This window comes from Sarcophilus harrisii, chromosome 1, assembly GCF_902635505.1.
Source record: "Sarcophilus harrisii chromosome 1, mSarHar1.11, whole genome shotgun sequence".
NCBI lineage: Eukaryota > Metazoa > Chordata > Mammalia > Dasyuromorphia > Dasyuridae > Sarcophilus > Sarcophilus harrisii.
Genome location: NC_045426.1, coordinates 478053877 through 478079559, shown reverse-complemented (window position 1 = coordinate 478079559; position 25683 = coordinate 478053877). Strand labels below are relative to the sequence as shown.

The 25683-nt window shown below is 33.7% G+C and overlaps 1 protein-coding gene across 4 annotated transcripts in view; it reads right to left on the bottom strand.

Moving 5' to 3' along the window:
- The window catches only part of NOL4 (nucleolar protein 4), a 473540-nt gene that overhangs the window by 309583 nt on the left and 138274 nt on the right, over positions 1-25683 (bottom strand). For all 4 annotated transcript variants that reach the window (XM_031946460.1, XM_031946461.1, XM_031946463.1 and 1 more), the window contains one exon: positions 15259-15391. In XM_031946460.1, coding sequence (XP_031802320.1) covers positions 15259-15391 — 133 coding nt within the window. The remainder of the gene's footprint in view (positions 1-15258; positions 15392-25683) is intronic.

Sequence of the window (25683 nt, the reverse complement as noted above, 5' to 3'; positions counted from 1 at the left end):
GATAAGGACAGAATTGAGATCTGTTATTTCTTGGCATAGAGTAGTGCAGTAAGTATAGAGACAGGGTGGGATGGCAGAAATTTCAACATCAGCAAAGAAATTTCTGAGTCAACCCTATAGCATAAGCCCCTGGTTTGGGCTGTGTCAAACCTTTCAGAGCCTGAAGAATAAAAGGGGGAAGGGTGCTAAGTGAGCATCTTAGTGATAGATGCTTTCTATTCATTTTTAAGGCTATTAAGTGGTTAGACTTCTTGTTATCTTGGCCTATGGAGACAGCTAAGTTTGCTTTATCTCTTGAACATAATTACTATTATGGTGAATGTTTAAAAGTTCAGAAGGTTTGGAGAAAATGTCTAAATCTCAGTCTTGTTCACATCTCTTAGAATTCCCTAAAAACATATAATTAAAATCCAAACCATGCAGTTGATCTTTGGACTAGAAACAACACAACAAAATAGCTAGTGAAACCAAGAGAAGTAAAAATAGTTAAAAGTACCTAGCTGCTTTTGAGTATATCAAAACAACTGTATACTAATATACAAATAATACAAATATTAGATATCACAAGAAGTGGAATATAAGATTATTGAGTCCTCTTAATGAATAAATGAAGGACAAATGAGAAGTGGAAAGCAGTATTTTCTTGATTTTCAAAAAAAGAAGAAAATATTGAAGTCTGCAAAAAACAAGGTAATGAATTTGAATTTGATTTCTGGGAAAATTTTAGAATACACTATGGAAAACATGGTAAGTATATATCTAGAAAAAAAGAAGTAGTGAACAAAAAGAACCATTATAATGTAAAAAAAACACAGAAAAATGACAAGTTATCAAACTAAATTAATTTTCTTTTTTGGTACACGAATATGAATGGTAGTCCAGGAAATTACTGCATATATATGTGTGTGTGTGTGTGTGTGTGTGTGTGTGTGTGTGTGTATATATATATATATACACATATATATATATATATATATCCAGTTTACAAACATTTTAAAAATATTTATCTATTAACATTATTAATGTTAATTCCCATTTTACCCTTCTCCATAAAAATTCATCCTTATATATCTCCTCCATGTGAGAAAATTTTTTGCATTCTAACCCTCTTTTTCCTTTCTTCCAGTGCAGCTCTCTTTCTCACCGTTTCACACTTTCTTCCCGTTAGCTTCCTTGGGATATAAGCCCAATAAAGAAGTCTCTGTAGTCACTTTATTTTTACAATTCCAAACTGACTTCCAAAATGATTGTACCATTTTACAGTTCCTCCAACAATGTATTAGTGTACTTATCATTGCACAATCTATCCAGCATTGACTGTTGTCATTTTTGGATAATTTTTGCTCATTTGTAATATATGAGATGGAAACCTCCTGAAAGAAACCCCAAAATTAAAACTCCAAGGAATATCATGTCTAAATTTCAGAATTATTGGACCAAGGGAAAACATATTACAAGAACCCAGAAAGAAACAATTCAAATACTGAGGAGCTACAATATGGATTACCCAGGATCTAGTAGCTTCCACCATAAAGGATGGAAGGACCTGGAATCTAATATTCTGAAAGGCAAATGAAATTGGAATATAGCCAAGAATAAATTACCCCATTAAACTGAGCATTTTCTTTCAGGGAAGAAGATAGACATTCAATAAAACAGGGGAGTTCCATTTATTTCTGATGAAAAGACCAGAGCTAAACAAAAAATTTGACCTCCAAATATAGAACTCAAGAGAAACATGAAAAGGTAAAAAGAAAGGAACTCTTGAGAACTGTATTTCTGTTATGAATATACATAGAGCATGTATGTATAATCTGATTTTACTGTTATAATATAAAAAAGAAACTAGAGGTGGAAAGGAGATTGTACCAGAAAAAGGGAAAAGGGGAGATAAAATGAGGGAAATTACATCTCAGAAAGAGGCAAAGAAAACCTATTATAATTGAAGGAAAGAAGGGAAAGTGATGAACATTGTGTGATTCTTCCTCTCATCAGATTTGGTTCAAAGAAAAGATATTAGTCATATTTGAATTCATCTAGAAGCTCCTCTCACCTGATAGAAAAGTGGAAGGGGAAAGGGAAAAAGGGAAGAACTAGGGTAAATATAAGGGAAAACAGAAATAGTGGGAGAAAGGTATAAGAAATAGGGAGGATCTCTAAAAGGGGAAGACTGCTTAAGGCAAGTAGTGCTCATAAGTAAAATACTGGGGAGGAGGGAAAGGGGAAAAGGAAAGAGAAAAATATAATTTGGGGTTAATAAGATGGCAGGAAATACAGATTTAGTAGTTTTAACCATAAATAAGAATGGGGTAAACTTTCATATAAAGTGGAGGTGGATAGCAGACTCGATTAAAAGCCAGAATCCTACAATATATTGTTTACATGAAATGCACTTGAAGTAGAGCAATACATACAAAGTAAAGGTAAAAGGCTAGAACAGAATCTATTATGCGTCAGGTGAAGTCAAAAAAGCAAGGGTAGCGAAGGAAACTATATCTTGCTAAAGGGTACCATAAATAATAAAGCAATATCAATATTAAGCATATATGCACCAAGTAGTGTAGCATCTAAATTCCTAAAGGAGAAGTTGAGAGGTGCAAGAAGAAATAGACAGCAAAACTATAACAATGAGAGATTTTAACCTTGCTTTCTCAGAACTAGATAAATCAAACCACAAAATAAATAAGAAAGACGTTAAAAAAAGTAAATAGACTGCTAGAAAAACTAGATTTGATGGATCTTTGGAGAAAATTGAATAAATTTAGGAAGGAGTAAACTTTCTTCTCAGCATTTCATGGAACCTATACAAAAATTGAACATATATTAAGCTATAAAGACCTCAAATTCAAATGCAGAAAGGCAGAAATAGTAACTACATCCTTTTCAGAGCATGATGCAATAAAAATTACATTCAATAAAGAGCCAGGGGAAAATAGACCAAAAAGTAATTGGAAACTAAATAATCTCATTCTAAAGAATGAATAGGTGAAACAGCAAATCATAGACACAATTAATAATGTCATCCAAGAAAATGACAATAATGGGACCACATACCAAAATTTGTGGGATGTAGCCAAAGCAGTCATAAGGGGAAAATTTATATCTCTAGATGCTTATTTACATAAACTAGAGAAAGATAAGATCAATGTGTTGGAATCTTTACAAACTGTTAAGCCATTAGAGTTAATAGAGACAATAATTATCTAATTTAGCATGGTTCAATATGATTGATTTGATCTTAGAAGGAGATATTTTGGGCCAGAACTTGAAACAAGGTACTAAGTATAACTGATAGAAACGATGTTTGTGTTCACACCTTTAGAGAGCTCATAGAAGCAAGAAATAGTTAATACTCATTGGAGTTCACATGTTTGGGAGATTTCAGGGTTTAGAAAGAGATATCTGAATTCACACCTCCCTTGAAGCTCTTAGGGCCAGAGAGCACACTGGGAGATATCCCATAATCCCACTCTCAGAGAAGCAGCAAAAATATAGCTCCAGTGAGCCACTCAAGAGAGTTACTTGGGAACACTCCCAGGGGCTGGAGAGGAGTACTCTGGAAGGAAGCCTACAAGCCCTCTCTTGAAGGCAAGAGAGATTCATTGCATCTTCCACCTTGGTGCTGGCTGGAGGCAGAAGAAAGCAGAAGCAAAAGACAAGCTGTAAGAGCTCTTGGAACCAAGCAGAGAGATAGGCCTCTGAGCTAACTGGGCTATATTGAAGGACACAATAATCTGAAATTTTATCAGCTGGCTGCGATTTTGAGTGATTATTTACTTGTAACTGAAACTAAAGCTGCCTCCAGAAAACCTCCCTGAGAAACCCTCTCCCCCAGAGAGAACTAGCATTTTATTTTAAAGAACAAAAACACCAACATTTAAATTTATAATCTAGATGCTTATTTGCATAAACTAGAGAAAGATAAGATCAATGAATTGGGCTTGCAATTAAAAAAGCGAGAAAAAGAACAAATTAAAACCCCCCAAACAAATGTCAAACTTGAAATTCTAAAAACAAAAGGAGTGATTAATAAAATTGAAATTTTAAAAATTATTGAATTAATAAATAAAACTAAGAGTTGGTTTATGAAAAAAAGAACAAAATAGATAAATCTTTAGTTAATTTGATTAGAAAAAGGAAAGAGGAAAATCCAATTTTTAGTCTCAAAAATAAAAAGGGACAACTTTCCACCAATGAAGAAGAAATTACAACAATAAATAAAAGTTATTTTGTCCAACTTTATGCCAATAAATTTGATAACCTAAGTGAAATGGAGGAATACCTACAAAAATATACATTACCCAGATTAACAGAAGAGGAAATAAATTGTTTAAATAGTCCCCCATTTCAGAAAAAAGAAATAGAACAAGCTATTAATCAGCTCCCTAAGAAAAAATTCCCAGGACCAGATGGATTTACATGTGAATTCTACCAAATATTTAAAGAAGAATTAATTCCAATACTATTTAAACTGTCTGAAAAAATAGGGAATGAGGGACTGCTACTTAATACCTTTTATGACACAGACTTGGTACTGCTATCTAAACCAGGTAGGTTGAAAACAGAGAAAGAAAATTACAGACCAATCTCCCTAATGAATATTGATGCAAATATTTTAAATAAAATATTAGCAGAAAGATTACAGAAAATCACCATGGATTTTACACTATGGATAATGTATGTATAATGTATGGATAATGTATGGATAATGATGTATTCATCATGACCAAGTAGGATTTATACCAGGAATTGAGGGCTGGTTCAATATTAGGAAAACTATTAGCGTAATTGACGATATCAATAACCAAATTAACAAAAAACATATGATTATCTCAATAGATGAAAAAAAAAGAGTGATAAAATTCTATACCTATTTCTAATAAAAACATTGAAAGCAGTGGAATAAATTGACTTTTCCTTAAAATAGTCAGTAGCATCTATTTAAAACCATCAGCAAGCATCATATGTAATGGGGATAAACTGGAACCATTCCCAATAAGATCAGGGATGAAACAAGGTTGCCCACTATCATTATTATTATTCAATATTGTATTAGAAAGGCTAGCTTTGACAATAAGAGAAGAAAACGAGATTAAAGGAATTAAAGTAGATAATGAGGAAACCAAATTATTACTCTTTGCAGATGATATACTGATTCAGGGAAATGGGATGAGGGGCCCAGCCCCAGGGCCCAAAACAAAAAATATTTGGGGCATGATGGCAGCCCATGCTACACCCAGAGAGTCTTTAGAAGTTCAGTACTCAGACATGACCAATCAGCCAAGAAGCAATCTGATGGGAGAAAGGGATTATATAATCATTCAGACAGGAAGCAACCTGGTGGGAGAAAGGAATTACAATTGGGGAGAAGAGAGTTGTACGCAGCTGGGACAATTGAGATACCCCCTGGAGAAGTGAAATCTGTTCCTCTCCAGCCTATGAATCCCTTGTCTCCAGGCATAGTAGGCTTGACCATTTCACCTCCTAAGACTACTTACAAAACAGTGTTCATCCATACACTGATGTGGGAAACTGGAGAATGTGTAGATAACATCCTAGTCACTAATACAGGTAGACAATGTATGACTTATCAACCAGGAAAAGTAGTAGCATCAGGTTTACTGAAACAGACTCCTAATAAGCAATCTGGTGATAGTTGCCCAGATTCTGACTCTAAGCAACAGAATCCAGGAATATCCTGGACTGCAGCAGTTATAGCTGACCATTCTATGCTCACTACTTATAGAAATGGCATATCATTAAAAGGATTGGTAGACACAGGTGCAGATCATACAGTCATTAGAGGTGCCAACTGGCCCAGTCATCGGACAAAGTTTAAGGCAGACACCTATACGTTTGACTTAGGAGGATCAATAGCAGATGAAATTAGTGCTACCCCTTTGAGATGAACTTTTGAAGGCAAAATAAGAGTTTTTTTCTCCTTTTATAGTTGAAAAAAATCCCCATCAATCTGTGGGGAAGAGACATTTTACAACAGTTAGGATTATAAATGAGTACTTCAGTTTTTTTAGGCAGCGCTGCTGTTGAAGGCCTGCCAACACTTTCACCTGTTCCAATTCAATGGAAAATTGATACACCAGTGTGGATAGAACAGTGGCCCTTAGGTAGTGATAAAATTCAGGCCTTATTAGATATAGTACAGGAGCAATGTGACCAATGACACTTACAACCTTCTCTAAGTCCTTGGAATTCCTCTGTATTTGCTATAAAAAAGAAATCTGGAAGATGGAGGATGTAGACTGATTTAAGAAAAGTAAATGAACAAATGTAAACTATAGGAACTTTTTAGCCTAGTCTTCCATCTCCTACTCAGTTGCCTAGAAAATGGCTTCTTTACGTAATACACATTAAGGATTGTTTCTATTCTATTCTATTCCTCTAGATAAGGGGGATATGAAAAGATTTGTCTTTTCAGTACCCAGTGTTAACTTAGCTGAGCATTATAAAACATATGAATGGACAGTTTTGCCACAGGGAATGAAAAATAGCCCTACTATGTGCCAAATGTATATTGTTGCTGTTCTTACTCCAGTAAGAAAAGCATTTTCAAAAGTAATGTTATTACATTACATGGATGACACATTGTGATGTGTACCTGAGAAGCAAATGTTAGAAGCATGTCTACAAAAGACTATAGAAACACTAAGGAACTATAAATTGCATATACCTCCAGAAAAAATTCAGACATGCTCCTTTTCAATATTTAGGATATGAAGTATATCCTAAGGTTCTTACAATACAAAAACTGTCCTTAAAAACAGAGAAGTTGAACCCCTTAAATGACTTTCAGTAATTGATAGGAGATATCCAGTGGATGCATCCAGTGTTAAACTTGACTACCTATCAATTTCAACCATTATATGACATTTTGAGCGGGAGACAGTGCTTTAAACTCACCACACCAACTTACAAAAGAAGCTCAAGAGTCTTTGAGAGAAGTTGAACTGGCTTTATCCAATGTGATTGAAAGAGTTACTCAAAAACCCTTGGAAATATCAATTTTTGCTAAAAAAAAAAAAAAAAAAAAAATAAGGCACCCACAGCAGTCCTTCATCAAGGAGACAGTGGGATAGAGTGGGTAAACCTCCCAGCACAACCAGAACAAAGCCTTACTCCTTACCCAGTGGCTAAAATTTTACTAAAGTCCATTAAGCAAGCAGTACAATTATCTGGGATAAGACCTGACAAAATATATACCTTTTATACCAATGCACAAATTAAGGTATGCTGTGAAACCATCCCAGAGTGGCAAACTTTATTGGCCATGGCTCCAAATTTTACACATGGGTCTCCATTAAAGATAACTAGACTATTACATAATTGGCAATGGATTCTTGAAGAAAGGGTTTCTAAAGTTCCTCTTAAAAGACCAACTATCTTTACAGATGCATCCAAAAATAACATTTGTGCCATATACTCTCATGATTTAACTATAAAGAGAGTACTCAGAACTCCTTTTCAGTCCACTCAGCAGAATGAATTGTATGCAATCATTCTAGCTCGCTCTTATTATCCAGGACATATAAATATAATATCTGATTCAGTCTATTCAGTAGGTATGGTACAAAAATTTGCCACAGCCCAAATAAAATTTGTAGTTTCCAATATATACCAGCTCTTTAAGGAACTTCAAGAGCAAGTAAGAAAGCATCCAGGTAAGATTTATATCTTGCATGTCCACTCCCATAGTGGACTTCCAGGTCCTATTTTTGATGGTATAATGAAAGGCAGATAATCTTCTGACCATGTTAGCCAATACTCCTTTATTTCAGGCAGCCCAAGAATCTCATTCTAAATATCATCAGGCTGTTTGAGCTTTACATTTACAATTTGGGATAATAAGAGAGGAAGCTAGGAGAATAGTGAAAGCCTGTATAGCTTGCCTTCCTTTCCACACTCCTACACTCCCTCCAAGGAAGAACCCTTGTGGTTTGAGACCCAATGAAATTTGGCAAATGGATGAGACTCATTATAAATCTTTTGGTTATCTGTCTTTTATCCATGTTGTAGTAGACACCTTTTCAGGATTTACTTTTGCAATACCAGCAGCAAAAGAGACAGCCCGAGTGGTCACTGAATTCCTTATACAAGCATTTGCAATTATGGGTGTGCCACAAGCAATAGATAATAGACATGCATCTACTTCTAAACATTTTGCACACTTTTGTGCACAGTATAAGATTTACCCACCACTGGCATACCCTTTAATCCTCAAGGACAGGCAATAGTAGAGAGGAGAAACAGAGGCATCAAGACACTCCTCCAAAAACAAACAAAAGGGGGAGCCACAGATAACCCTAGAGAATTTCCAAATTTAGCTCTTTATACAATTAACTTCTTGATTATTGACAAAGATATATTGGTTCTGGCAGCCAGGTTTTATAACCCACCAGAAGGGCAGTGTCCAGTGCGAGCAGCTCCACTATCTTTAGATAATCGCCAGGTGATGTGGAGAGATCCAGAAAGTGGTGAATGGAAGGGACCAGATAGGTTAACTGCTTGGGGGAGAGTGTTTGCTTGTATCTCTACAGATGGATAAAGAATCAGATGGGTGCCAATGAGCCATATTTGCCTTGTCCATAGGAGAGAGACAGAGCAGACCCTTGAAACAAAGGAGAAGACTCAAGAAAATTGGGTGGTTCCATTGCTGACTGTGCCCACCACTGAAAGAGCATGGCAATTATGGCAATTAACTCATGGACATCAAAAATTGTTAATGAGATTGATGCAGGACTTCAAAACCCTTGGGAATCACTGGAATTCCTGAAACATGAAAAGATTGTTGTGGGACTTTAAAACTCTCAGAAATCATTGGATTCCCTGAGACATATAAGACTGTTGCAAAATTTCAATATCTACAAGAATCATTGGATTCCCTGACACATAAAAAGACTGTTGCAGCACTTCAAAAACTTGCAGGAATCATTGGATTCCCTGACACATGAAGTAATAGACAATAGATTGGTTTGGGACTATTTCTTGGTTGCTGAAGGAGGTGTATGTGTGATTCTTATTTACATACCCTCCTTGTAGGATTTCTGGAAATCTTTACAATATCATGTTGATTCATATTATTTGTTATATCACTACTTACATGTACAACATGTTTGTTACACCATATTGAGCCTGCACCAGCTGTGGGGAGAGTCATCACTGCTAGATTGTGCTTTATTGCTATATGCTTGTGAAAAACCTCAAATGCTGATAGGTTTGTGTATACCTGTTTCTAGTAAGACCCTTCAGCCCAGAAACCCACTAACAATATCTGGCTTGACTCCCTACTTCCATTTCGTGTTTTTCATCTCTCTTCCTGAGAAGTCAGGGAGGGCATGATCATCAACTTTTTAGTGTTTTCACCTCCCTTCCTTAGAAGTTAGGGAGGATGTGATCACCTCCTTTTTGGGTTCTCAACTCCCTGAGAAGTTAGGAAGGGCTTGACCACCTATGTTCATAAACAAAAGAAAGCAGGAGATATAGAGGGCTGAAACTCCAAAAAAAGTATGCTCGAATCAGACAACCAAGCACATAAGGCTAATTACCTATTTGATGTGAGATAATGAATCTATTAGTATATATTTGGATAAATGGCTCTTCTCACTGTTAGTGCTTGCTGAATGTTTGCTGTTAAGATAATCATAGGCAAAGATGGGAAGGCAGAGGGAGAGAGGCCAGAGTCACTTGGCGGCAGGATGAAGAGAAGAGAGGTTGGTGACTCCAGAGTCCAGAAACCAGAATAGGTCTTTGGCAAGCACCATGGCAACTTGTCTTCCTCCTTCACTTCTCCCCCTAAAGACCAAGGACTTTAATTTATCCTGACTCTGGCTGACCCTGAGGCATCCCAGGGAACTAGCCCATACTCTACAGACCCACAGGTGCAAAAATGTTTGTGGCAGCCCTTTGTGAAGTTGCAAGAAAACTGGAAACTGAATGGATGCCCATCAATTGGAGAATTGCTGAATAAATTATGGCATATGAATTTTATGGAATATTATTGTTCTGTAAGAAATGACCAGCAGGATGATTTCAGAGAGGTCTGGAGAAACTTACAAGAACTGATGCTAAGTGAAATGAGCAGAACCAGGACATCATTATACATGGCAACAACAAGATTATACAATGATCAGTTTTGATGAACGTGGCTCTCTTCAACAATGAGATGACTCAAACCAATTCTAATTGTTCAGTGATGAAGAGAGACATCTACACCCAAAGAGAGTACCATGAGAGCTGAGTGTGGACCACAACATAGCATTCTCACTCTTTCTGTTATTATTTGCTTGCATTTTGTTTTCTTTCCCAATTTTTTTCCTTCTTAATCCAATTTTTCTTGTGCAGCAAGATAACTGTATAAATATGCATACATATATTGGATTTAACATATATTTTAACAAATTTAACATGTATTGAACTATCTGCCATCTAGGGGAGAGGGTGGGATAAGAAGGGGATAATTTGGAACAGAAGGCTTTCCAAGGGTCAATGTTGAAAAATTACCCATGTATATGTTTTGTAAATAAAAAGCTTTAATAAATTTTTTTAAATACCCTTATCAGAGAAGGTGCTATGCTCTATTAGTAAAGCAAAATTGAATTACCTCAAAAGAAGCATAAGATGCACAAAGTTAGAAAATCCACCCAAAATATTCACAAAAACCATTTGTGTCCAATCTGTGATAGAGCATTCCGAGCTCATATTGGTCTTATTAACCACTGTCAGATACATTATCTTAACTCTAACATAATGTCATTTCGATCCTCTTTGAGAATGAAGGACAATAGCTAAGCAATTTTTAAATCACATTTGTGTTATTAGATTAATGTCATAACCTATTTGGGAAATGCCAGGATATCATGGAGGACATATCATGAATGCACTTAGATTCTCATCATTTTTCATTGATGATGATCATCACTCATATATATCTTTTGGTCATATGAAATTCTTCTCTATGTTCTTTTTAGGATCTTTCATAGAGGATGTGCTTTTCATACCATATCATTTGAATTGTCTTAGAAACATTCTGAAGATCACTTGGCAAGATAAAGTACCAGACACTGAGATCCTTTCTCAAACTCAATAGTCAAATATTCAACTATTGCAGAGAACACAACTCTGATGGACTGTCCACATTGTTCAAATGCCAAATGTGTGTTTGCCAAAAAGATTATTTTCTGAAAAACTCACCCAAGAGAAGTACTCACAATGAGATCAGAAGAAGTGACACAGGGACACTCTGAAGGTATTGCTGAAGAACTTTTGAAATCGATTGTGAAATATGGAAGATACTGGGACAGGATCACTAAGCATGACATGCCTACATCAAAAAGGCACTGTACTAAATGAGTCTCAGTTTCTTTATCTCTAAAATAGAGATCATAACAGCGTAATAATGTTTGTTGTTGAGATTCAAATGAGATAGTAATTGTAAAGTGCTTAGGATAGCGGCTGGCAAATAGTAGATGCTATATAAATGTTAACTATTATTATTGTTATGTTTTTCTCAAGCTGTAAAAAAATCTGTCCTTCGCCCACTTTATTATATTCCTAAATGTAATCTCAAAGGTCAATTTTTATCTCAAGAAAGGCTCTATGACTCTAGAGTGATATGCCATGGATATAATAGATACTTAACAAATGTTTGTTGATTTTAATTAATGGGTTGTATGACTTTCTCCTCCTCCTCCTCCTACTTCTTCTCTTCTGCAGGTCTATACTAGTGGAACCATTGAAGAAGGAAAACTTGCTCTGCATCATTCTTCTTCATCTTTCTTAATCAGCTTAATTTAACTCCATGCATTAAGTACCAATTATGAACTAAATAATTTTCTCAATATGTTTTATGTGGAAATGTGCAAAGTTGTCATGAAACTAAAAAAAAAAAAACTTTATCTTTTGGAGTGGACAACAGGTAACAAAGGTGCCCAAGTTCTTATTCAGGTGGGTTCAAGGAAGATCAAGTGGAGAGAGTGATCACTCTGGAACTAAAGGACCAGGGTTTAAACTCTCCCTTGACATTTACCATATGTATCCTTGGGAAAAACACTTGAACTTCTGAATTTCTGTTTTTTCTCATCTGTAAAATGAGTGACTTAAATTACTTCTGAGGTCTTTTTTCTTTCCTAGATCCTAAGATCTTAGCTAGCCTTATCTATGGGCAAGTCATTTGACTGAGCTTAACTTTTCCCATCTATAAAGTGAAGCTCACAAGATTATTTTTTTGTGAGGATCAAATGAAACATTTGCAAAACTCCTTTGTAGCCTCAAAGGAATACAGAAGTCAGCCATTATCAACAGTATTATTATGGAATGTTTTAAATTATATCTTGCTCTGGTTTCTTCAACCAGTCCTTCCCTCTTCACCCTTTCTCACCTTCTAGTCAGCATATCAAGTTTAAGAAGAAGTCAGTGAACAGTGGCAATAGCAGGAAGATCACAAATGAGAACCTAAAAGTCACATACAAACCATCCCCCAAATCAAAGGAGCATAGTTTATAAAACTGCATAATTTATTAATTAAAAATCACATTTGGGTGATATGTGCTAAATCATAGACAGCCATATAGACTTTACTGTCATATATTTGGGGTTCTGTGATATGTAAATCTCAGGTAAATTCCACACCTGTAATGATACCAGCAGAATACTAAATGATAGTAATAACTCTAAAATAATATGAATATATTAATTTTAAAGTTTTACCAATAACTTTGAGAAGATTCAGATATGGTAGTGAATTCCATAAACAATTCCACAAAAATGAGAATTCAGATTCCTATCCTACTGAACACTGTCCCATCTCCTAAGAGTCCATGCCGCTCATGTGTTCCCAAATCTAACAGCAGATATCTAAGTGACTCATCCTTCTCCATATTGGTCCTTATGCTGCCTGCCTTCTTTCACCACCCCATCCTCCATTCCCATACCATCTGCCTCTGTGCCCCCTTTTGCTTCTTGTTTCTATACTTTCTGTGACTGATTTCTCCTATAACCCCTATACCTTATTAAAAATGTAATCTTGCTTCCAACTGCTTTCCTAGCTTGTATGTTAAGAACTGGACATGTCTATTCCACTTCATAGTTTCATAAATCAATGATCAATTCATGAATATAAACATAATTAGACTAATGAATAATTAAATGTTTTTAATAAAAGATGAATTAGAGACAATTGGAAAAGTAACATTTTTTTTTCCCAGAAAGAGTCTTATTAGCCACAGAAGAAGTCTACTTCATGAAAGAGTTATTTATTTATTTACAAAGCAAAAATGTTTAGAAAAAAAATCAAAGCAATTTCAAGCTACCTAAAGTTTCAAGAGAATTCAATTCAAGAGAAAACTGCAAGTTCTATCTGATTATTGGCTAGCATATATACAAATTATTTTGTGTTAATAACCATATTTTATTCAACTCTTCATATTTTTAAGTGTTTTATATCCAGAGGAACAGATTGGTAGAACAAAGGAGTATACAGATTGAGCAAATCCACTGAAGCTTGGTAAAACTTGTTAGAACAGAGACAGGATCTCTCTAATATGTCTCCCCTAAAACTAACTCCAGTAAGCCATAGAAGAACATATCTTTCCCAGAATAATTATTCTTCACATTCTTCCACTGTATTTTGTTCAAGTCAGTATTGATTTGTCAGATATATCAGTTGCATCCTAGAAGCAAAGGCTAGGCAATTTCTTTCAAGGAAACAATTCTATAACAAAAAGAATAACTGACTCATTGTTCACTATTCACCAAAGCTATATAGTGGCATTATTGAATGATGTATATGAAACCAAATATAGATAGAAAGTAATATCTTAAATCTTTTGCAAGCTTATCTCAGTTTGATGTCCATTCCAATAAACCATTACATTAACCCAGAGCTACATATAGCATTTTAAACAAGATATACAAGACATGTTATTTCTTAACCAGCAAAACATCTTCTTTGTATGTTACTAGCACAATGCCCTGTTTCAATAACCTTCCTATAGTAAGTTTTTTTTTAATGACAGTATTAAAGCTACCAGTACATACTCACATAAGCATCTCTTTCTATATTTCTTGCATTCAAAGCTAATTATGGCTTTTAGGAAACTCTAAAGAAAGGGAAAGGGACCTTTTTGAAGCCCCTGTGTTTTTTTTTTTTTATTAAGATTTTCTCAGTCTTCATCACATCCATGAAATATAAACAGCATTTAAGAAAACTAACAGAAATTTTGCAGCATATGTTTTCTAGGAAGAATGAAACACAAATACATTTGTCCCTCCCCTTTTTTGCTACAAGAAATTTTTAGTTCTTGAAATTACTTGTAGGTACAAGACTATATAGACAATAACTTCCTTTATAGTTAGATAATTGCATAATCAACTAATTATGCTTAAAATCATCCACTTTCTATCTATTTAGAAGCCTTCAAAAGCAGATTTTATACATAATTAACCAAAAAGAAAAAAAAAACATTTGCATGTGGAATTTTACACATATGAAAATTGTAATTTCTAAAGATAGTATCCATAATTTACAGCTATTTCTTTATAATTTAATATAATTATGATGTGCTAAAATTCTAAATAGAGAAGATGAACTTCTAAGTGCCTCAAATTTTGTTGACATTCCAGCTTTGTAAATTTAACATCTACCTTAACAAGAGAAGCAGACAGTTATTCTTTTAGATCTTTTAGGGATCTTTACATCTATTAAACATTAAGAGCAGAAGCTGTCTTCATTTTTTTTCATTAAAATGAAAAATCCGCATGACAAAAACAAGAATTCTAATAAAATATTTTTTCACAACAAAAATACTCTAAATGTATTAGTTATTAGTTAGTATTCTTTTTTGTAAAATTTTTTGGAAGCAATCGTAATCAAATTACTCGATTAAAATCTTAGCACATTACACTGATTTTACTTTTTTAAAATAAAATAATCTTAGAAATCATTATGAATTGCATTGTATTCCTGGGCTATTGAAACAAACACAACTAGACTGCATTTAGCAAAAATGTAACTGATGTCCAGGGAGCATAAGAGAGAGAGTTTACAAGCACAGAAATCTGCAAAGTTGCATCATATTATTGATTGTATAAATAATTTATATGCCACAAACAAATCTAATATAAAAGTTCAAACTAAAAGTACTTGAATCCAAAAATTATTAATAGATAAATAAGTGACCCTGGAAGAGACAGAATTTGTGGTAGATTCAGATTCACTGTATTTTTATTATAAATTAAAACACTCACCATCTTGCTGGCCAGGAACAGTCTGGGGGCTCTGCATTCTTTCTTCAAGGTTAGAACTAAGGTCAGAGTTCACAGCTGACAGGCGTGTGGAATCACTCATATCAAATTCATCGCTTTCTATAGAACTTTCATCCTACAAAATAAAGGCATTACAGCATGAAACAAATTTCAAATAGTGAGTATATTCCACTAACACCCTACTTTGTAGATAAGATTACTTATATTTTAATCAGTTTGTTAGAATCTTTACAAAGTGATAAGTCAGTTGCCTAATTTAGCATGGTACTTAGCAAATTCTCTAGCTCACTAATGTATTTAAGTACTCATTGGAGTTCACACTTTTGAGAGATTCACAAGTCAGTATTCAGTATGAGATTCACGAGTCAGAAACCCACAATCCCACTTTCTCAGAGGAGGAGTCAACCTTTGAGAGAGCATAAAAACAGCTGAACTCAGTCAGCAGAGTCAGTTGAAAAGATTGAAAGGGGAGCATTGGTCAGTTCAGAAGAAGCCATGAGTCGGAGTTGAGCTAGAGGCAGAGCTAGAAGCAAAGGACTAGCAACAAGAATTCCTAGAACCAAGGAGGGAGAGAGGCCTCTAAGAAAGCTAACCAGGCCCAAGGAAAGAGACGAGACTAGGTAGGAGAAAATAAACATTTGGATTTTATCAGCTGGCAGCGTTTGAAGTGATTATTACATTGAACTGAAACTAAGGCTGCCTCCCAGAAACCTCCCCAAGAAACCTGCTCTCAGAGAATAATTATATTATACAAAAGAAGAGGACACTACACAGTTAATACCCAGGTAGTGAATTTTAATGAAATTCAACAAGCATTTGCTAACCACAAAATATTAGTCCATTTGTTTGGTAGAAAAAGATTTAAAAACAGTGGTCCCTAAAGCATTTTACAATATAATGGGAAAAGAAGAGGAGACAATACAAATACATAAAGTATGATACAATCATGCAGTCTGGCAGTTAACCAATCCATTGGTATACATAAAAAATAGAACGTGATAAAAACAAATAAGAAACACAGGGGAAGTTTTGTGAGAAATATGCCAATAGATAACTTTTAATTAGGTTATCAGGAAAGGCTTTTTAGAGAGAGTAGAATCAAAGGGATTTTGCCAGGTGGAGATATGAAGAAAATGCATTACAGACAATGACCATAGTCTCTATGGGAGAAAGTTAATTGAAAATAAGCAACAGCATATAAAAAGTATTCAACTCTTTGATTGGTATATAGATTATGACAAAAAGACCAGAGTGAAGTTGTGAAGAATCTCAAATTTTTTAAAATTTGAGATTTTTAAACATCTCACTTTTTTAAATTTAGGAAATAAGCAAAGAAAAGCTTTTTGAGAAGTCTAGGAAGATAATATATGTAGCTATGGAAAGAATGTATTAGAATTGGAAAAGAATGAAAAAAAATCAGGCCAGAAAGAAACTGTCAGGATATTAAAGATGAGATGTGAGAGGAGTCTACACTGTGAATGGCAATGAGGAGGTAATATATGTGATGCATGTAAGAAATATTGCATAATAAAATGTACAGGCCAAAGAAAGCAACTTGATGTTGAGAATAAAAAACATAGATAAGCCAAAGATATGTTTGAGGTTTAGATTTTGAGAGATTAAAATGACAGTAATTTTGCCAAGAGAAATTAAGATATTAAGAAAAAATAGTTTTGAATATGTTGAATTTTAGGTAGTCAGCAATACAACAATTCAATGAATTTTTATCTACATAGAGGTATTCAATAAACACTTGGAAATATAAACTTAGAATTCAGAAAAAAACATAGAAACTGGATCTGTGAATGTAGGAGGTTGCATAGAGATTCCCATATGGCATTATGAAAAAGCACTACATTTTGGAGTCAGAGAACCTGAGCTTGAATCCTCTCTGTTAATTACTGTGACATTAGAGGCACTTTGGAGAAGCATAGAGAGTGCTGAACTTGGAATCAAACATACATGAGTTCAAATCCAGCCTTAGACACTATCAACTATGTGATTATAAATCACTAGACCTCTACTTACCTCAGTTTTCTCATTTGTAAAAAGGGATTTAGTAAAAAGGGAAGGACATTCACCTTCCATGGTAATTGTGAGAATAAAATAAAGTAATATTTCTAAAGTGCTTTGCAATTCTTAAAATCCCATATAAATAGTGATCATTACCAAATTTTATGGTCTTCAGTTTCCTTTTCTGTCAAATAGGATATGCGACAATGATCTCTAAGATCTCTTTCAATTCTAAATCATATAAAGCCATTTAATTTGATGAAATTGTCAATTAAGAGAATTACAGAGAGAAGAAAAAGTGATGTCGGAACCTGGAGGAATGTGTCATATTTAAAGAGAAAGAGGAGCAAAAAGAATCAGAAAAAGGAGAAAAGATCCTCACTGAAGCTAAGTGAGAATAGCTAAGCTGAGAAGAAAGGAAATGAAGTCAAGAGCACAAGGAGATAGGCTGGCTTTGGTAAAGAATTTAGTTTCATGATTTTTTCAGAACAGGTTGAAGGATAAAGGAATAGATGAAGATAAAATATATTATTTTAAACTCTGGATAGATGAGAGGCATGAGATGAAGTTGATAATTTTGACACAAATCCAATAATCAGTAAAAATAGAAGCCAAATTTCATCTCTTGGGAAGAATGGAATTGGGAGCTCAAAGAGAGATATATAGACTGGTCATTTCCAAACCATTATAGATGCATAGGATTTCCATATGCATTTTGTGAGTTTTAATAAAATACAACAGCATACATTTGTAGTGGACCTAATTCATCAGAAACATTTTTCAATTTCTTCCAGCAGTACTTCCTTTCTCAGGGATAGGAGAGAAGATGATGGTTGGAGATGACTTTGGGGATTAGCAATAGATGAATAAAAAAAGAAAAGGAAAAAAGAGACAAGCTTTTTACAACATATATTTATTTTATTAGCAGGTACTTCAGAAGTACTAGAGTATGAATAGTAATAGACCTCCTTTCAATAATTTGTCAATCAATATGACTTAATGTAAATGTTATTATAAGAGAGGAAGCCTGGACCAGTAGATAAAGAATAGGCCTCAGAGTGAGAAAAACCTGGATTCAAGTACTGACTCTTAGGTAAGTCATTAATTTTTTAATTTCCCAACAAGTCTGAGACTCTGTGCTGCAGAGAAATTGTTGTTTTTCACTGGTCTCATCGAAATGGAAAAAAAAAAGTTTTTAAACTACAATCATGTGTTTAAAGGAGCAGATGGGGAAAACATCAGTGTTTTTACAAATATTACTTAAAATAATTTATTTATTATTACTTATTTATAAGTAAAGGCATCCCAAAGAAAGTAAAAGTTGATGGTAAAACTTAAATTGAAAGATTTTCTACTTTGGTTGACCAAAAGGTGGGGGCTTTTTCATGTGTTAGGAATGACTCAGGAAAAGCTCAGAGAAGGAAAAGATGCAATGAGCTACCCTTAGTCATCAAAGAGGGTATAAGCTGGTATTGAGTGGGAGAAAAGATATAGAATGGGCTATAGTAATAATTTTAAAGGCCCCAGTTAGCAGTTAAAAGATAAAGTATATTCTGGAGAAAATTTTGCTCTTCTTGACATTTACTTATAGAATTCTTCTAAGTATGTATTAAAATGCAAATGAAGGGCTATCCTGAGGTTTCTCTGTTAAATTACAAATGTAAGTCATATTAGGTATTTATTAAATATTAGTGGAATGAAATATTATTCTACAAAAGTTCTACTCTTATGTCCAATCATGGTTGGTGTGGGCAGTATACAGATGTGGCAGATTTTATGAAGTCATGTATGGACCAGACAAGTTAAGTTTGAAAAGGTTCATCACCAAAAAGCTAGCTATTAAGTGATCATTTATTTTGGTTACTAAAAATAATGATGCTGGTTTGTAAGGCATGGAGAAGTTATACTTCACATGCCATGGAAGAATAGAGCAATGAAATTACAGCTCTTTTGAAGAATGAGAAGCCACTGGGTATTTCCTTCAACCTAGAAATTTGTCATGTGAATCCACTAATTTGATAATTGCTATTACAAACATGAATTTGTATGTGGAGATGAAGTAGCACTTAGACACTTAGATTATTCCTATGAGAAAAAAAGAGAAACAAAGGGCATGTTGTAAAAGGGCGAAAAAAATTTTTGTCAAAAAAAGCGGAGAGAATTCAGCTTGGTGAATTTAAAATTCAAGGTGAGGAACAGAGTTCATTAGAATTAGCTGATTAAGGAATGAAACACAAAGAATATATTATCCAAGATTTGAGAATGCAGATTATAGTTGATAATGTGCATATTTAGTGCAAGTCAAAAATGTATCCAAAGTTTGAGAGAAGATAGACAGATGGATAGATAGACAGACAGATAGAAAGAAAGACTATTTTAGGATTTAAAAGGATCATTACAACAGAGAACAACCCTTTAGTATGTTAAACTCATACCAGAAGATTTCTGTGCATTTTGTGATGCCAAAAGTTAGATGTGGTGGGAGAAATGAAACATTCAGCAAAAACCGTTATACTGACAAATGACTTTTCTATGATTTTTTTTTGTAAAATTAAAAAAATACCTTTCTCACTCATCATTTCAAGTGCCATAAAAGTTGCAACTTTATTTTAAATATTTCCTACTCTGATTACCTATGATGATTATTCATCTTTAATAATTTTATTCATTATTCTAAAATGTTAATTATACCATTGATATGAATTTTAAAATGCAGTAATAAAAATCCCAAGTCAGTATATTGCATTTTCTAACTATATACTAATTTAAGAATTATCTTTTAATTTAAATTGGCAAATATATCTTAAATACAAGAGCATAGCATAAATGCTATTTTCTATAATATTTAGGAAAGATAAAAGGATATTAGTCAAATGTGACAATAAGAGGAATCTTTTATATCCTTATCTCCGGGCTCAAAAGAGTCATAGAATTAGTCTTTCTTTTCAAATAATTGTCTTACTATCTTTTTTTTTTTTTAACATTTTACTTAACTGTTATAGAGAGATAATGAGACAAATATTCTAATTTTAAAGAAATATTTCATATGCATAGACTAGGAGTCAAGTATCTTGATGAAACTAGAAAGTATTTCCTCTTACTTCCTAGATATGCTCCTTGTACATGTCATTTCCTCTCTCCTCGGGTCTCAATTTCTCACATTAAAAGTCTTAAATATAAGAATAAGAACTACCCATACTTCAGGGTTCAGTAGCATCCTTCTCCTAAATGTCTCTAAACAGAGGCTGGATGATCCCTTTTTGAAGTTGTGATGGAGGGTATTCTTCCTCAAGAAAGGGTGGGATAAAATAGTCTCGAAAAATGCTGATTCGGATATTCTGTAATTCTATATAATTCTGATTAAAGCATTCATAAAGGTTTCTTTCATCTTTAAATCTATGAGAACTCTGGAGATGAAAACTACAATTAGAGAACATCTAGTCCCACCCTTTCATCTAACAAATGAGGAAACTGAGACACAAGACTATTAACTGGTTTTCCTATGATTACATAACTAGTTTGTGGCAGAACTAAGACTAGGACCCAGGTGTCCTGACATGAAGTCATTCTCAAGGTTTCTTTTCCTCCATTTAAAAATGTTTGTGGGAGGAAATTCCACTCACAAACATGGCAACCAGTTTCTTTTAGAAGTTTTTGCTCATAGAGTTCAAATCTTATATACACAAATATGATGACAAATAGTCCACTGTAATCATAATCCATTCACAGATTCCCAGATTTGAAGAGAACTCAAATGGAACTCCCTCCTCCAACCTTCCTGACAAATGGTTATCCAATATCTTTTTGAAGACTTTTAGTGAGAGGAAATACATTACCTTGGGCAGTTCTATGTTTTAGAAAAATTTTCCTTACGTAAATATAAAATATCTTCCTGCAACTATTACCTCACTGCCCCTAGTTTTGCAGTATGGGCCTAAACAAACCAAATTTATCCTGTTACAGAATGGTCTTTCATAAATTTGGAAAGAGTCAAGATGATCCCATTAATTTCTTTATCTCTAGGACAAATTCTTTCACCAGTACTGGTCACACTCTTTTAGAATGCTTTTAGGAATGATTAATCACCAACTCTCGAGAGGGAAAACATGTATCTATGACATACTCTTGAAGTTTAATTGGCACTATCAACATTTTTCCCATCACTTTCTTTGGTCTAGACAATCAACAAAACAATGTTTCAGAATGTTTCAGATGTTTCAGAAGCTTGACCAAGGCAGAGTCCATTGGTTCACTCATCTTCCTTACTTTGGACACCATTTTGCTATTAATGCAAGTTGAATTTGTGTTAGTCTTGATGATATTAAACAAAACAAAACAAAACAAAACAAAAACAAATACAAAGAGTGTAGTATAATAGAACAGAATTCAAGCCAAGAGACCTCAATGTACAACCCCAATTTAACACTTACTTGCTGCATAAACATCAGCAAGACACTTCTCTCTCTGAGCCTTGGGTTCATATTGTGTAAAATAGAGGTAATAAGCTCACACTATGTTACAAAGTTGTTGTGGGGTGTGAGAAAAATGCTTCATGAGCCTTAAAGTGATTTATGTAGGCACACTTTTTATTACTGTGCTTCGCTTTATCACTTTTTGCATTTTTTACAAATTGAAGGCTTTTTACAATTGCATTGAACAATCCTATTGGTATTATTTTCCCCAACAGCATCATGTCTCTGTGTCATATTTTGGTAATTCTCAGAATATTTCAGACTTTTTCATCATTATTATGTTACAATGATCTGTGATCAGTGATTTTTGATGTTCTAGAATAATTATTTGGGGGGGCCACATAAGACAAAAAAATCTTTAATAAATGTGTGTGCTCTGATTACTCTATCCAGTTACATTACCATTACATCCTTTCTCTCTCTCTTCAGGCCTCCATATACCTAGAGAAACAGTATTAAAATTAAGCTAGTTAATAAGTCTGCAAGTGTTCAAGTGAAAGGAAGAACCAATCAATGCAACAAACTTCAAGTTGGTTTTATTTTTATTTTAAATTGCCAACCTTTAGCAATTACAACCTTGATCAGTCGGTAGCCATCAAAATTGAGGCAAGACCCTCCAGCAAAAATATTATCACTCACTGAAGATTGTAATGATGGATACCATATTTTTAGCAATAAAAGATTTTTAAAAATTAAGATATATATATATATATATGTGTGTGTGTGTGTGTGTATTTTAAGAAATAATACTATTTATACTTTTAATAGACTATGGCAGACTAGAAACAACTTTTATGTGAACTGGAAAACAATTTATGTCACTTGCTTTGTTGCAATATTCACTCTATTGTGGTGATCTGGAAACCAACTCAGTTTGTCTGAGGTATGTCTGTAAATGTAATATAATCTTTATAATAACATCTATTAATATGAATAATTCAAAGAAGTTATTTTTCTAGTTATTTTTGACAAAATGTATCATGTAACTATATATATATATATATATATATATATATATATATATATATATATACCCAAGTTAGCTTCCCTAATACATATTGGCTATATGATGCTAAGCAATAAGTTAAACTTTCAATATTCTTCCACCTCTGGCAATTCTCTAAGAATATAGTTTGCAAAATAAATTGCTGATCTGTTGTTTACCTTATCTGTTAATTACATCATCAAGCATGTTCTATATTGATGAGATCACTGGTCAAACTTTACTACACCAACCCCGAATTGTATAACAATTCCTATGTAAGTGCAATATATGTTTCTATACACCCAAACACACTTATTTATCCATTTATATGGTCAACATTTAATTACATGTGCATTTTTAATCTCATTTTTATGAGAACAACTATATAGAATCAATATTATTAAGTAGCTATACTGCAGAATGGATAAATCACTAGAGAGGAGGCAAAGAAACTCACTATGTTTGTCTACTTGGATACATATTTGACTCAATGCAATTTTGTTGACTTTCATCTTCCCCTGATCCAAACTGTTCTATACTCACCTCGACTAAAGGAAGAGACTATAAAGTCTTTATTCTCCATTCAGTAAGTCTCCATTTTCACTTCTCACCAAAATCTGTATATGTCTTTCATCATTTTCAATAAAATTACTATTCAATGATGATTAAACCATTTATTTACAAGCAAATTATTTTAGTCCTTTGATGATGGGTACCATTGCTATACTTCCAGGCTGATGTTTTGGATTTTGACTTTCTTTAAGATAAAACTCTAATAATTGAAGGAATCTGGTCATTTAGAAATGCAACCATGTTTTTTCATGATTCAAAAATCAGAAGCCTAACTATTTAGTGACAGGAAGGGATTTATTTTTGCTTTTAACATGCTGTTGATTTTGAGTAGCCAGAAGGACTCAGCATGTGGCTACAGCTCCACTGGCACCATGTTGATCTCCTCACTTTTTGGCAGAGAAAAAAACATATCACTAGATGAGAGTGCTACAAATAATTTGACAGTTTCCATTCATTTCATGAAATAATTGAAATCTATTATTTGAAATTGTTTAATGAATTGATTTTTTGCCCTTTTTAAATCATGGGAATGAATTTTTCCTTGCTTCCTTTGATGAACCGAACTTAATGTTTATCTAATCACTTAATTCATAATTTATAAGGAGCCATCTGGTAAAAATGCAATTATAATATTAGGAAAAATGAAAAAAAATTGCATAAACCTCTTATTTCATATATAAACAGTCTTTTGACAGGAACTATCAGTCAAACAAATTTGCAAGGGCATTCTTAAAGTGGAGCTTGCTCAAGTAGAGAGAAAAGTTTTCTTTAGAACTTATATATATGTGTATGCAAAATATATGTACATTTGTATAAAATGTATATATATACACAAAACATATATATACCTAAAATAGTTTTAAAATCATATTAATAATGCATTAATGAACTCATTAATTAACCCTTCTAATGGGCAGCTAGGTGGGTCAATGGAGAGTACTGGGATTGGAATGAGGAAGACTGATTTCAGGGAATCACTAGCCAATCACTAGCCTTGTGACCCTGGGTAAATCATTTTACCCTGATTGCCTCAGTTTTGTCACTTGCAATATAATCTGAAGAAGGAAATGACAAACCACTCCAGTATCTTTGCCAAGAAAACCTCAAATGGGGTGTGGTGGCACAAAGAGATGGACATGACTGAAAAACAACTCCGCAACAAAAATGAATGAAGAATTTGAGTTACAATTAAAGTTTTAAAAAGTAACTTTTTAAAATTGAGGTTTTTATTGAAAATTATAAGAGGCAAAATGAAATGAAGTAAATAAGAAACCTTAGGACCCAGAAGACCTGAGTTCAAGTTCCATTTACTTCTGACACATGCCAGCCATATAACTATAAGCCATTCAATTTCTGAGTATTCTAGATAACTTTGTAGGATTGCAAGCTGACATGAAAGTACCAACCTTCAATAGAAGATGGAATTTCTTCACCTTATTCTCTATACAAATGAAATCAAAGTGCTAGTTCCTATCCTTATCTTTATTATTATGTGTTTTTAATTCACTATTTTTGAACTATGAAAATTTTATTAACTTCATAATTCTAAGCTCTGTGGAAACATAGTGTGATAGAAAGAACAACAAACTTAGAATCAGATGATCTAAATTCAGATCCTGACGCTGTCATTCACTACTTGCAAAACATTAGGTAAGTCCTATCTATTCCACTTTTATAAAAATGAGTAGTATTTAAACTCCTTTGGGGAAAGCAATGTTTTGAGGTTGTCTCTGTATCCCCAATGCTTAGATCAGTGGCTGGAACAGAGTATATATTTAATGAAGATTTTTTGAATGAATGAATGAATCCATGAATAAATAAACAAATGAAAATGTTCGAATAGATGCAATATGGTAGAATAGAAAAACCTCTTAGGTCCAGGCACTTTGGGGTCCTATGCCATCAGTTTAAATCCTGCTCTTGGTTATATTGGTGTGACTTTGGGTACATGATTTAACGTTCTTGGACCTCAGTTTGGTCATCCATAAAATGAGATAGTTAAGCTAGATGATATCGAAAGTCTCTTTCAGATCTAGATCTGTGAAAAGTATCATCTCTATGATACTATCAGACTGTCTCCAAAATTCCTTCTAGCTTGAAATCTTTGATATGACTGAAGAATATAAAATTTTTCTATGTACTAGGCAAAACCAAGAACTTAATATATTTATTTTTATAATGCAGTGTTAATGATATTCAATTATTTTTCAGTCACATCCAATTCTTCATGACCCCTTTTGGGGATTTTCTTGGCAAAGATAACTGGAGTGGTTTGCCATTTTCTTCACCAGTTCATTTTACAGAGGAAATTGAGGCAATCAAGGTCAAATGACTTGTCCAGAGTTACATGGCTAGTTAAGTGTC